Genomic DNA, 13426 nt, shown 5'->3' on the forward strand with positions numbered 1-13426 from the left:
TTTGTGTTCCAAGTTTATTTGAAATTTAAAAAATTAACATTTTTAATGTAAACCAAAAAATACAACAACTGAAATTAAAAAAGAAACGCTAGTAATAATAGTATGACGCTGAGAGGTACGTTTCCCTGTGACGCATCCTGCGTGCACACGTCACGGCGCCAAAGACCGTGCGTCTCGGGAGCGCGCTTTACGCGAGCAGTCAGTCAAACGTGCTGATTTTGAAGGTCCGAAATCAGAGCGATAAACGGACCGGATTTCCTTAGTCCAGCTCGCAGCCGGTCTTTGGCGGACCCGCGGCGGCAGTCCGGAGGTAAGCGAGCGTCTGCAGGCTGACACGAGTCGGTCGTGTTGATCGGGGGCGCGTGATGTGACCGTTAATGCGGGTTTGTGTGTTTATGCGCTCGAGCCCCAAGCGCGCGTCTTCTGAGGTAACCCGGTTTATTAGTTATATAAAGAGTGTGTAGCGAGAGTCCGGTTGATTCGAGCCGCTGTCCGGTGTGTGTCTGTGATCTGATTATAATTGGCTTAATGGAGGCGCTCAGGTGCCGTTGGTGTCTCGAAGAAGGTGTCGCAGGAACCGACGGCCGGTGTGTGACCTCGCTCCCTACATAGACAGCAGCGCGAGCGGCACAGTAGCTGCCTGCTGAGCAGTGTTTCTGGGCGTCGTACTGTAGAGACCTGCCCTGGTGCTACAGTGATGTTATTAGCAGGTCTATGAGAACGAGTCACTGCGGTAACACCGTCCACCGAGGAGGGCTTCTGGAGCTGTGACAGCCGCAATACATGACACACCGAGAAACCGCGCTAATATAGTCTTCAGTTAATATTGCACTAGTGATAGATATATAACATGTGCTTTCTTCTACATATCGAATAAATACACAAGTATTATGAGTATATATCTATATAAATGTTATATATGTGTAAATATATGTATATAATGGTTTTATTTCTAGGCAGAAAACACACACACACACATATAATTTACCTATTAATACATATAAATTTTTTTATATATATATTAGCAAATAAATCAAATTATATACGTTGTCTGCAAACAATATAAATAAGCTATAAAACAATATAAATATTAAATGATCTTAGTAAAACAGGCAATGAGGTATATATATATATATATATAGACCGTGTAAACCAGACTGAACCAAGGACCAGTTAGAACCATTCTGTCTTTAGTTTTAGTATTTTGCATGTATTGACTGTGTGTTTGTTTTGTTCTGTTTCTCTTTCCCCTTTCACACACACACACACACACACACACACACGCGCGTTTTATCCGTCAGATCACTGTGTTTGTCATGACAGCGTTCTCTATTAATCAGCCTTCATTTATTTTGCATTACAGTAGAGGAAGGATCATTTTTCATACGCTGTCAGATGGTCTAGAACCGAGGTTTTCATTACGTGTGAATAAATCGTTCTGTCAGACTCCGTGCTGACGCGTCAGAACCAGACTCAAGCCACACGGGCACAAATCAGCTGTTTTGGGAGATATTTGCACTGAAGCAGAGTTTCCTCCACACACGGTCGCCGCTGCATGCTTTAGATTAAACCCCCTCACATCCGCTGACCACAGAAGGGTTTAGTAGTAGATCACACACACACACACACACACAGAGTCTCATGGCGATGCATCGGGGCGAGTGGTTCCCGCCGCGTGCCGTGAGCTGAGTCGAACCGCTCGTCGCCGCAGCAGGGCCCCGGGGCCGTCACTCTGTCGGAGCTGCAGCAGCCGGCGGCGCGGGAAGCCATGGCCTCGTCTGTGCGCTTCACCGTCACGCCGACCAAAGCTGAGGACCTGCCGGACACGTCTCCAGACGTCAGCTCGCGCTCCAGCGGCAGGGTCCGCTTCGGCTCCAGGGAGAGCGTGAACCGCAGCGAGGCGTCCGCAGGGGTCACCACCTCAGCAGGGGCCGACACGCCGGACCGCAGTCACCTGGAGCACGGTGAGACTCGCTCTGTGTCCTCCAGTGAGTGTATGATTAGATGATGACTGATGAGTGTGCACACAGTTACTGCCTGGATATGATCCGAGTATACGGCCCTGTGAAATCAGGTTTAGTTTGTCCCAAAATCTGGGTTTGCATTTTTAAGGTTTCTAGATTACGTGTTTCTTTTTTTTTCTTTTTTTCTTTTTTTACTTTTCTAGACTCTGTTTTAATGTTTAAGTTACATTTTATTCATCAAAGCATGTCTAATTAATTGAAATCATGAAACTTTATAGATATTAAAACCCAATTTATAATAAAAAATTTAATTTTTAAGGCCCTGTGAATTATGTAAAAAAAAAAAATTCTCAAATTCAGTTTTATTTTTTGTGGATTCCATTTTAATGCGTTCATTAAATATTAAGAATCAAAAGCACCTCTAATTAACTGATTTTAATTAAAAAATTAAAAAATAATGTTTTAATAATAATTGTATTATTTATCATTACATTAATAATATATTTATCATGGTTTCTTTAAGTTAAACCGAACTTTTATTTATTATTATTGCTATTTTTGTATGCTTGTATATGAGGATAGTTTTACTCAAAAGAAACAGTAAATTTTTAATTTATTAATAATTTATTAATGCAAAATTTGGCCGAATCTGTGACATTGTAAATTTTATTTTTATGGCTGTATTCGGCGTGTTTTCCTCATCACGGGAATCCTAGGGCCTTCTGATTGGCTGAGCAGCGTTTGAAGCTGTTACAAATTACTCTACAAAGTAACAAACACCTTTGTTTATGTTTGTGTGTTGCTCGGCAACCACTTTGTACTAACCACAACTGATTCTGAGGAACTACATTGTTTGGTGGAAGAATACTGTTTTTATTAATATCATTACACTTTATTTGCTCTGTTTTATTTTGTGAAACCTTACTGTGTATATGGAATAACCCTTTTATAAAGCAGTAAGCCGCGTGAAGCCGTGGTTTACAATGAATTTATAACAGATAAGGGGATTTTCGGCACGACGCGAACCTAACAACGGCCCTTAGCTGTTATAAACTCACTGTAAACCACGGCTTCTTGGAGCTTATTGCTTTAATATTACATTATTATTGCCATTTGACTTACACTATAAGCTTTATCTAGCATTTAATACAACGTAATCTCTTGTAGGAAAGATTAAGAACACATAAGTATTTAGATTTTACATGATGGTCTTTTTATTACTCTTCTTTAAACATATAATCGCTTCAGTTACGTATACTAGGAGTCCATACTGCGCAGTAAGCAGCACGTCGTGTCTCCTGAAGAGGGTGTGACTCACAATGTGCAACATCATCATTATGAAACAGGAAGTTCCTTTCAGAGAAATTATGTAATTCTGACTGTCATGTGAGTTTAGCCGCGCACACACACACACACACACACACACAGATGAGAAACGTGCGTGAAGGTTTGACACAATCACACACACTTACTAGTCATAATGTTGATTTAAGAGCTTCACATGTGGACGACACGCCTCACTGAATAATGCCCTGACAGGTGTGTGTGTGTGTGTGTGTGTGTGTGTGCGCAAACTCATGCAAATCCCTGCACGTTTATTATCTGTGTGTGAATAGCTTGGTTTGGGGACATAATAATGGAGCACATATTTACACAAGTGTGTTACTATTAATTTTGTTTGTTTTTTTTGTTTTTTGGGTTACAACTATGCATGAACTATTTCTGTTGGTCTGTCGCTCTGGTGATATTGGGAAAAATAGAAATTAGAAATTTATTAATAGAAAAGCATAACTTCACAGTTTTCATGTTTTTTTTAATTGTTGATACAGTTTATATTTGACATGTTTATATTTTTAAAAAATAAAAAAAAAGAGTTGTAACATTTCATAGTGCCCTTTTATTGTTAAAAACGTTTTTGGATTTATGAATTCAGTTAATTAGAGATGCTTTTTGATTTATTGATTTATTGATTTTATTTTTTTATTTTTTTTGATGATGATTAAATTTAATTAAACCATTAAAATAGAATCCTGAAAAATTAAATGAAAAATACAGAATTTGGGAGAAAATAAGAGGTCCTTATGTTTGCAGAGTGTGTGTTGTTATGTTTGAGTGTGACAGGAAGCGAATGCTGCAGGGGTGTGTGTGTGTGTGTGTGTGTGTGTCTGTGTGTGTGTGTGTGTGTGTGTGTGTGTGTGTGTGTGTGTGCGCACGCACGCACGCACTGGTCTGGGTGGTTTATGAGGACACAAATGTGTCCCTGTAATTCAGAAGGCTTAAAAAACAAACTAAATGGTGATTTTTTGAAAATCTAAAGCTGCACAAAGTTTTCTGTAAGGGGAGGTTTAGTGTGTAGGGCGATAGAAAATACAGTTTGTACAGTATAAACACCATTACGCCTGGAGAGTCCCCGTAAACCACAAATGCAAGTGTGTGTGAGTGTGTGTTGGGGAAGTGAGAGAGTGTTTGCTGATGGTGGCACAGTGTCATGTGATCCGTCCTGAACTTTCACATCCATCCGGTTCTGTTGTTCTTTACTGATCTCATTTCTGTGTCAGTAGCAGCACTAAATGAAAATGTAAAATGATTGTTTCCCAGCAGGTTTCTCAAGCACTCATACTAACCCGTTAAACTTAAGAAACATTAATAACAGATGTGTGTGTGTGTTAGGTGACGGCGGTGTGAAGCTGTCCAGCGTTTACATCAATAACTCTCACGCCATTGATGACGATGATTTCTACGACAGGAATCTGGCTCTGTTTGAGGTTTGTGCTCTCAATATCCTCTCTATATGTTAGAGGTGCGCTGTGTTATATCAATGTGTCTGCTGCACCCGTGGTACGGCAGCAAAGTTCCTTGATTATTACGCCGGATCGAGAATATAGTTCCTAGCCATATCTGCAGAAAAAATCACAACTTTTCATTTTAGTACACGATGTAACTACATCAGAGTCGAGTTTTAAACAGGTAAAATATCTAAACTCTTCAAAACGGTAAAACTCAACTGTTTAACTCTAGGGGAGCTGAAAAAAATAGTGTAGTGTTCCTTTAAAGTCTGTGTCATGAGCTGAGGAGATGAATCGAGGGATAGATGAGGGAGACAGTGCTGCTGCTCCAGGACAAGACATGTTCTTAAATCTGACTCATATAACAAATACTTACACAGTTTTAAGGCAGCTTTAATCGCCTTTTAACTTTCAGACTTAAACTGACGACATAAATAGACAGGGTACGGGGTGGCTGCATGCTCGGTAGTGTAACTTCAGGACTTAACTGATGACATAATTAGGACATTATGTGCTCGTAGTTTCTTTCTCGCATTAATATGAAATGATGCAGGCGACGGTGCTGCTGGTTTTGTGTGTTCTTCACAGCTTGTTTAGTGTGGTTCTGCTGAGGCGCTGAGGTGAAGATAGAGCACGCGTCTGAAAGTCTGAAAGTCTCCAGATGTGATCGTAAAGATGTTCTGCGTCTAAATAAACGCAGTTCTTGTCAAGAAACAAGAGACAGAAGCAGCAGTTGTGAGTGGGGTGGCCAACCTTAGCTCTGCCCCGCGTTAATTATAAATAAACATATTTTTAACGTGTTAAACTGGAAAACATTTTTTGACAGCACTAATAACTACTGTTTTACTTTAAAGAATATACACAATTTAAATATCAAATCTTTTTTTCATTAAAATTAAAATAATTAGAATACGGGGAAATCGTAATTATGGAAATAATATCTTAATACATTAAATCTTTACAGTTCTAAAAATAGCCTTTTTTTTTCTACAATTGATTTTGGAGTGAACCTGAACTTTCTTGACAGATTCTCTTTTTATCGTCTCTTTTATTTTCACCAATTTCTTCCCTCTCTTTGATGAATGTACAATTGATTACTGTCGTCTGACGTTTGGTGTGTGGTGTGTTTGGTGGTGTGTGTGTGTGTGTATGTATGTCTGTGTGTGTGTGTCTGTAATGTCTGTATCTATGTTGTGGGCTGTGTGTGTATGTATGTGTGTGTGTGCTGTGTGTGTGTGTGTCTGTGTGTCTTTGCTGTGTATGGTATGTCTGGTACTAAGTGTGTGATTGTGTTCTGTGTGTTGTGTGTGTGTTGTGTGTGTGTCCAGTGGTGTCTGGTGTGTCTGTGTGTGTTCTGTGTGTGTGTGTGTGTGTCTGTAGGGTGTGTGTGTGTGTCTGTGTGTGGTGTGTGTGTGTATGTCTGTGTCTGTCTGTCGTCTGATGCTTCGGTGTGTGCTTGGTGTGTGTGTGCTGTGTGTGTGTGTCTGTGTGTATGTGTGTGCTGTTGTCTGTGAGTGTGTGTGTCTGTGTGTGTGTCTGTGTGTGTGTGTCTGTCTGTGTGTGTGTGTGGTGTGTGTGTGTCTGTGTGGTGTGAGTGTGTGTGGTTGTCTTGTCTGTGATGGCCGTGTGTGTGTGTGTGTGTGTGTAGGTGTGTGGTGTGTCCTGTGTGTGTGTGGCTGTCTGTCTGTGTGTGTGTGTGGTGTGTGTGTGTCTGTGTGTGGTTGTGTCGTGTGTGCGTGTGTGTGTGTGTGTGTCTGTGTGTCTGTCTGTATATGTGTGTGTGTGTCTGTCTGTATGTGTGTATATATATATGTGTGTGTGTGTGTGTGTGTTTGTCTGTCTGTCTGTGTGTGTGTGTGTGTGTCTGTGTGTGTGTGTGTGTGTGTGTGTGTTCTCTCTCTGTAGGAGGAGATGGACACTCGTCCCAAAGTGTCGTCTCTGCTCAATCGTCTGGCGAATTACACAAACCTCATGCAGGGAGCTAAAGAGCACGAGGAGGCCGAGAGCATCGGCGAGAAGCGCAAGAGCAGCAAGGTGACACACAAACACACACACACACACACACACATTATAAACAGGCTCCAGACACAGTAAAACACTGCTTTGTCATGCTAAATCTCAGACCATGTTGATTCAGTGAGTGTTTTCCCATGATTCCCTGTGTTTGGCATCAGTCTCCTCAGATGGGCACCTTCATGGGCGTGTATCTGCCGTGCCTGCAGAACATCTTCGGCGTGATTCTGTTCCTCAGACTGACGTGGGTCGTCGGTGGGTCGTGGTTCGTCCGGAGTCGTGGGGGCTGTTTTTTGTCTTTATTTGTTTGTTGTTGGTGAGTGTGTCACACACACACACACACACACACACACACACACATCTATCTATATGTATAAACATACAAGAAACGGCATAAGTGTTGTTATATTGAGCGTCGCGTCTCTCTCCATACAGACGCTGCTGACTGCGATATCTATGAGTGCCATCGCTACTAATGGAGTCGTGCCAGGTGAACTTTCTCTTCTGTTCAACTAGAAAAGAGCATTAATGAGCTCAGAAAGTGTGTCAAGAGACGATAACGGCGCTTTACAGCACTGAGCTCTGATAAACAGCCCAGAAACTGCAGGCCGATGTGTGTGTGTGTGATCTGATGTTACAGTGTGAGTGTTAATGTGATCGTTTAGAGCCTAGTTCATTTGGAGTCTGGTTAGAATTGGAGTATGATTTTAATTTTAGAACAATTTATTGTTGTTGATATTTATTGTTGTTGTTATTGGCATATGTTGTTTGTTGAACTATTTTTAATGGCGAAGCGTTCCTCTAACTCTCACTGAGATTGTAAGACGGCGGGCCGCTCTAAAGTGACAGGAGGCGGTGTGTGTGTGTTAATATCTGATGTTGTCTCTACTTTTTATGATTTGTTTGGATTGTGTTTGCTTGTTGTGAGCTGCTTCTGCTGCTGTGTTTTTTGTGTATGTGTCTCTTGTTGTTTTGTAGTTTTAATTGTTAATAACACACAGCCGTCTGTCTCTCGCTCCTCCAGCGGGCGGCTCGTACTTCATGATCTCCCGTTCGCTGGGGCCCGAGTTCGGCGGGGCCGTGGGCTCCTGTTTCTATCTGGGCACCACCTTCGCCGGCTCCATGTACATCCTCGGGGCCATCGAGATCCTGCTGGTGCGCAGATCTTCACCTCTAACAGTACTGTAACGCTGGTTCACGTCAGAGTTTTTGTTCAATTGTTCTGCCGTTTACAGATGTATATCGCTCCGAGTGCTGCCATCTTCGTCTCGGACAATCCTGACGGCGAGGCGGGGGCCATGCTGAATAACATGCGCGTCTACGGCTCCATCTTCCTAGTGCTGATGTCTCTGCTGGTGTTCGTGGGAGTCAAATACGTCAACAAGCTGGCGTCTGTGTTTCTGGCCTGTGTGATCGTGTCCATCCTGTCCATCTACACCGGAGCGCTGGTGTCCGCCTTCAGCCCGCCGTCCTTCCCGTGAGTATCTGTGAGGACCAACACGTCCATCTGAAATCATTTGATGAGCAAATATATACATTCAAATATGATGACTGAGCGCTGAGCTCGTGTCCTGCAGCGTGTGCATGCTGGGAAACCGGAGTCTGGCTCAGCACGAGCTGAAGGACGGTCAGTGCATGAAGACGCTGCAGGTGCTGCTCGAGCCGCCGCCGCCGCTGGAGGGCGCTAACGCCAGCGAGAGCTTCAACGGCACAGACGCTCCTCCCGTCACCGCCGCCGCCGCGCAGGAGAGAACCACGGACCTGTGGCGGCACTTCTGCAACAGCTCCGAGCTCAGCGCCGTGTGCGACGAGTACTTCCTGCACAACAACGTCACGCAGATCCAGGGCATCCCGGGACTCGCCAGCGGCGTGATCGCAGGTGAGGCGCGCTCGCATTGTAGCGCAGACGCGCGCCGCTCACGTTCACACGTAACGCATGTGTTCGCTGTGTCTAGACAACATCTGGAGCTCGTACTCGGCTAAAGGAGACGTCCTGGAGCGCGGCTCGCATCACTCCCCCCACAGAGACGCCGTGTCCAATCACTTTCCTTACGTGTTCGCTGACATCACCACCTCCTTCACGCTGCTGATCGGGATCTTCTTCCCCTCCGTGACCGGTAATGATAACAGTAGATTATCGTATTTATTCATATAACATTGTGCTCGACTTGACCTTCCACTTCCAGAATGACCTGTGAACTATCGGTGTGTTTTCTTCTGAGAAGATGCTGTGTGAGGTCATGTGACAGCGAATCATTTAATCACTGCTCTGTGTGTCAGGAATCATGGCGGGGTCGAACCGCTCTGGAGATCTGAAGGACGCACAGCGCTCCATTCCCATCGGCACCATCCTGGCCATCCTCACCACCTCCCTCGTCTGTATCCTTACACTACCACACACACATGGACTCACACACACACACACGATGACGAGACAGAGCTCTCTCATTCTGGCTTTAATAATGATGATATTTAATAATAATAGTCATCCCCTTTATTAATTGTCAGCTTCTTTGCTCTAAAATATTTACTTTAAATTATTTAAATATTTAATATATTTAATATATATTACTGATTTAAATATTTCTAATAATTTAAATACATTTTTCATTAATTTATCAACACATTCACGTCACGACATCCAGGAAAACAATTCAAATATTAATTTTGATTATTTATTAATATAATAATTTATTATTTATTATTCTACATTTTTATAATTTTAAGTATAAAAATAATTAGTAATAGTATTTTTGGTATTTTATAATTATTTTAATTGTATATTTGTATTTTACATGCATGTACGCAGACACGTTTATCTAAAGCGATTTATAAAAGAGGCACAAAAGCAAACAGCTTTACATTTTTATAACTAAATGAACTTACAAACCCCGTCATGCAGGTCTATCACTTATCAGTGTGACTAGTTGTTTTGTGTTAATATGGAGTTTGAATCCTGAACGCGAGGCTCAGATCTGAGCTGTGTGCTGCTGTTTGGATCCTGTGTGGAGGGCGTCGTTCTCAGAGACAAGTTAGTGTCTTCCTGCCGTGGCTCTTCTTCTCTTCTGGGAATGCAGATGTGCTGTTTCTGAGGCTCTGACTGTGTTTCAGGTTCGGAGACTCGGTGAAGGGGAATCTGGTGGTCGGGACGCTCTCATGGCCCTCCCCCTGGGTGATCGTGATTGGCTCGTTTTTCTCCACGTGTGGCGCCGGCCTCCAATCGCTGACCGGAGCTCCTCGCCTGCTGCAGGCCATCGCTAAAGACAACATCATCCCCTTCCTGAGGGTCAGACGCGTTCACGTTCACCCCATCACTGACTGCTCACACCAGAGATATATCATTTAAATTATACCCCTAATTCATTACACAAGCATTTATAGTTTAAGCTTCAATTATTTTTGAAATCAAAACAATGAATAATAAGCTTTTAATAAATCAAATCGGCGCACCTCTAACACATATATATATATATATATATATATATATATATATATATATCTAAGCTTTAGAATGAATGTGATAAATTCTTACAGTAATATTACATATTTATTTTTAGATTATATATATTTACAGTACAGGTCAGAAGTTTGGAAACATTACTATTTTTAATGTTTTTGAAAGAAGTTTCTTCTGCTCATCAAGCCTGCATTTATTTGATCAAAATACAGAAAAAAAAAAATGTAATATTGTGATATATTATTACAATTTAAAATAATTGTTTTTAAATTTATTATACTTTTAAATTATCATTTATTTCTGTGATGCAAAGCTGAATTTTTTTAGGATCATTATCACATGATCCTTTAGAAATCATTCTAATATGATTATTCATTATCAAAGTTGGAAACAGTTCTGCTGCTTAATATTTTTTCAGAACATGTGATTACTTTTTTAGGATACTTTGATGAATAAAAAGTAAAAAAAAAAAAAAAAAAAGAAGCTATGTTTTTAAAATATAAATATTTTGTAATAACAATATACACTACTGGTCAGTAATTTGGGGTCAGTCATTTTTTTTTTTAAATAAAATCAATACTTTTATTCAGCAAGGATGTGTTAAATTGATAAAAAGTGATAGTAAAGAAAATATACTATTAGAATATATATATTTTTTTTATTTTGAATAAATGCAGTTCTTTTTAACCTTTTATTCATCAAATATATTAGAGAGCAGAACTGTTTCCAACACTCATAATAAATCAGAATATTAGAATGATTTCTAAATGATCATGTGATAGACTGGATGTTACATGTGACATGTAACATCCAGTAATATTTCACAATATTACTGTTTTTTCTGTATTTTTGATCAAATATATTTTTTTTTGGCTTGATGAGCAGAAGAGACTTCTTTCAAAAACATTAAAAATAGTAATGTTTCCAAACTTTTGGTCTGTACTGTATTTAGAAAAAAAAAAATTTATGATGTTTTATTTTTTTATAATTTTGGTCTGTACTGTATTTAGCATATATATATACTATATATATATTATATATATATATATATAATATATATATATATATATATATATATATATATAGAAATCTGATATCTAGATATTTAATTTTATATTATATATTTATATTTAATTTTATATATACGTGTGTGTTTATGCGTGTGTATGTATTAATATTGTTTAAATTTATTATGTATTTTATAATATATATTGAATTTATAATATTTATATTTTGTGTAATAATAGTATTTTTTGTTAATATATTTGATAATTTAATGTCATGTATATTTATTAATTATTATATTAGTATAGTTATATTTAATTCTAACGATAATTTGCATTTAATTACTGTTGTAATATATATTTAATTACATTTAATTTATTTATATATAATTCTATGTTTAAATTCTGTTTAACTCTGTTAAAAGTATATATTAAAATTTCTGTTACATATTTAATGATAAATAATTTAATTAAGTTGTGTTTATTAATGTTAACAGAGCTGATCACAAAGCCGATCTACACTGGTCTGGATTTGTGTGGCTTGGTCAGCTCTGAACACACTCAGAACACACTCAGAACACACTCAGAACACACTCTGAACACACTCAGAGCACACTCAGAGCACACTCTGAACACACTCTGAACACACTCAGAGCACACTCAGAGCACACTCAGAACACACTCTGAACACACTCTGAACACACTCTGAACACACTCTGAACACACTCAGAGCACACTCAGAACACACTCAGAACACACTCTGAACACACTCAGAAAACACTCTGAACACACTCAGAGCACACTCAGAGCACACTCAGAGCACACTCCGAACACACTCCGAACACACTCAGAACACACTCAGAACACACTCCGAACACACTCAGAACACACTCTGAACACACTCAGAGCACACTCTGAACACACTCAGAGCACACTCAAGCACCCTCAGCACACTCAGAGCACACTCAGAACACACTCAGAGCACACTCAGAGCGCACACTCAGAACACACTCAGAGCGCACACTCAGAACACACTCAGAGCACACTCAGAGCGCACACTCAGAACACACTCAGAGCACACTCAGAGCGCACACTCAGAACACACTCAGAACACACTCAGAACACACTCTGAACACACTCAGAGCACACTCTGAACACACTCTGAACACACTCAGAGCACACTCAGAGCACACTCAGAACACACTCTGAACACACTCTGAACACACTCTGAACACACTCAGAGCACACTCAGAACACACTCTGAACACACTCAGAAAACACACTTGAACACAGAGAGCACACTCAGAGCACACTCAGAGCACACTCTGAACACACTCAGAGCACACTCTGAACACACTCTGAACACACTCAGAGCACACTCAGAACACACTCAGAGCACACTCAGAACACACTCAGAGCACACTCAGAGCACCCTCAGAGCACACTCAGAGCACACTCAGAACACACTCAGAGCACACTCAGAGCACACTCAGAGCGCACACTCAGAACACACTCAGAGCGCACACTCAGAACACACTCAGAGCACACTCAGAGCGCACACTCAGAACACACTCAGAGCACACTCAGAGCGCACACTCAGAGCGCACACTCAGAGCGCACACTCAGAGCACACTCAGAGCACACTCCGAACACACTCAGAGCACACTCAGAGCACACTCAGAGCACACTCCGAACACACTCCGAACACACTCAGAACACACTCAGAACACACTCAGAACACACTCCGAACACACTCAGAACACACTCTGAACACACTCAGAGCACACTCTGAACACACTCTGAACACACTCTGAACACACTCAGAGCACACTCTGAACACACTCTGAACACACTCTGAACACACTCTGAACACACTCAGAACGCAGCAGGCCTCAGACGCTCTGTCCGGATGTCTTGTGTGGTTGTTGTTGGTTTTTGTGATCAGATCATTCAGAGCACAGAGACATGTTTGTAGTGTAAACGTTGATGAAGGGCCGTCAGGTCACGTGCTGCTGAAACTAGAGTGTGATGTGAAGGAAAGCGTCATGTGACAGATGATGGTCCAGCGTTCAGATCGTGGTGTCTGCCGTGTGTGTGCAGGTGTTCGGTCACGGTAAGGCTAACGGAGAGCCGACCTGGGCTCTTCTGCTGACGGCAGTTCTGGCGGAGCTGGGGATCCTCATCGCTTCACTGGACCTCGTC

General features: G+C 41.1%; 1 protein-coding gene across 4 annotated transcripts in view; it reads left to right on the top strand.

Annotated features, from left to right (window-relative positions):
* Positions 1–139: 139 nt before the first annotated feature.
* LOC109095671 (solute carrier family 12 member 6-like) overlaps positions 140–13426 on the top strand; it is a 26168-nt gene continuing 12881 nt past the window's right edge. For 3 of the 4 annotated variants that reach the window (XR_006160385.1, XM_042759363.1, XM_042759364.1), the window contains exons 1-9: positions 7110–7253; positions 7788–7918; positions 7999–8240; positions 8341–8642; positions 8719–8880; positions 9044–9142; positions 9737–9794; positions 9875–10049; positions 13325–13426. The exon at positions 13325–13426 is cut by the window's right edge and continues 17 nt beyond it. Coding sequence is in view for 3 of the 4 variants with exons in the window: in XM_042759363.1 (XP_042615297.1) it covers positions 7133–7253; positions 7788–7918; positions 7999–8240; positions 8341–8642; positions 8719–8880; positions 9044–9142; positions 9737–9794; positions 9875–10049; positions 13325–13426 (1392 nt within the window). In the remaining variant the exon portion in view is untranslated. Of the gene's footprint in view, positions 311–1301; positions 1965–4634; positions 4730–6655; positions 6785–6924; positions 7023–7109; positions 7254–7787; positions 7919–7998; positions 8241–8340; positions 8643–8718; positions 8881–9043; positions 9143–9736; positions 9795–9874; positions 10050–13324 lie in introns of those variants that run through there. The other variant, XM_042759365.1, reaches the window with a different exon arrangement.

The sequence above is a fragment of the Cyprinus carpio genome, chromosome A7 (assembly GCF_018340385.1).
Source record: "Cyprinus carpio isolate SPL01 chromosome A7, ASM1834038v1, whole genome shotgun sequence".
NCBI lineage: Eukaryota > Metazoa > Chordata > Actinopteri > Cypriniformes > Cyprinidae > Cyprinus > Cyprinus carpio.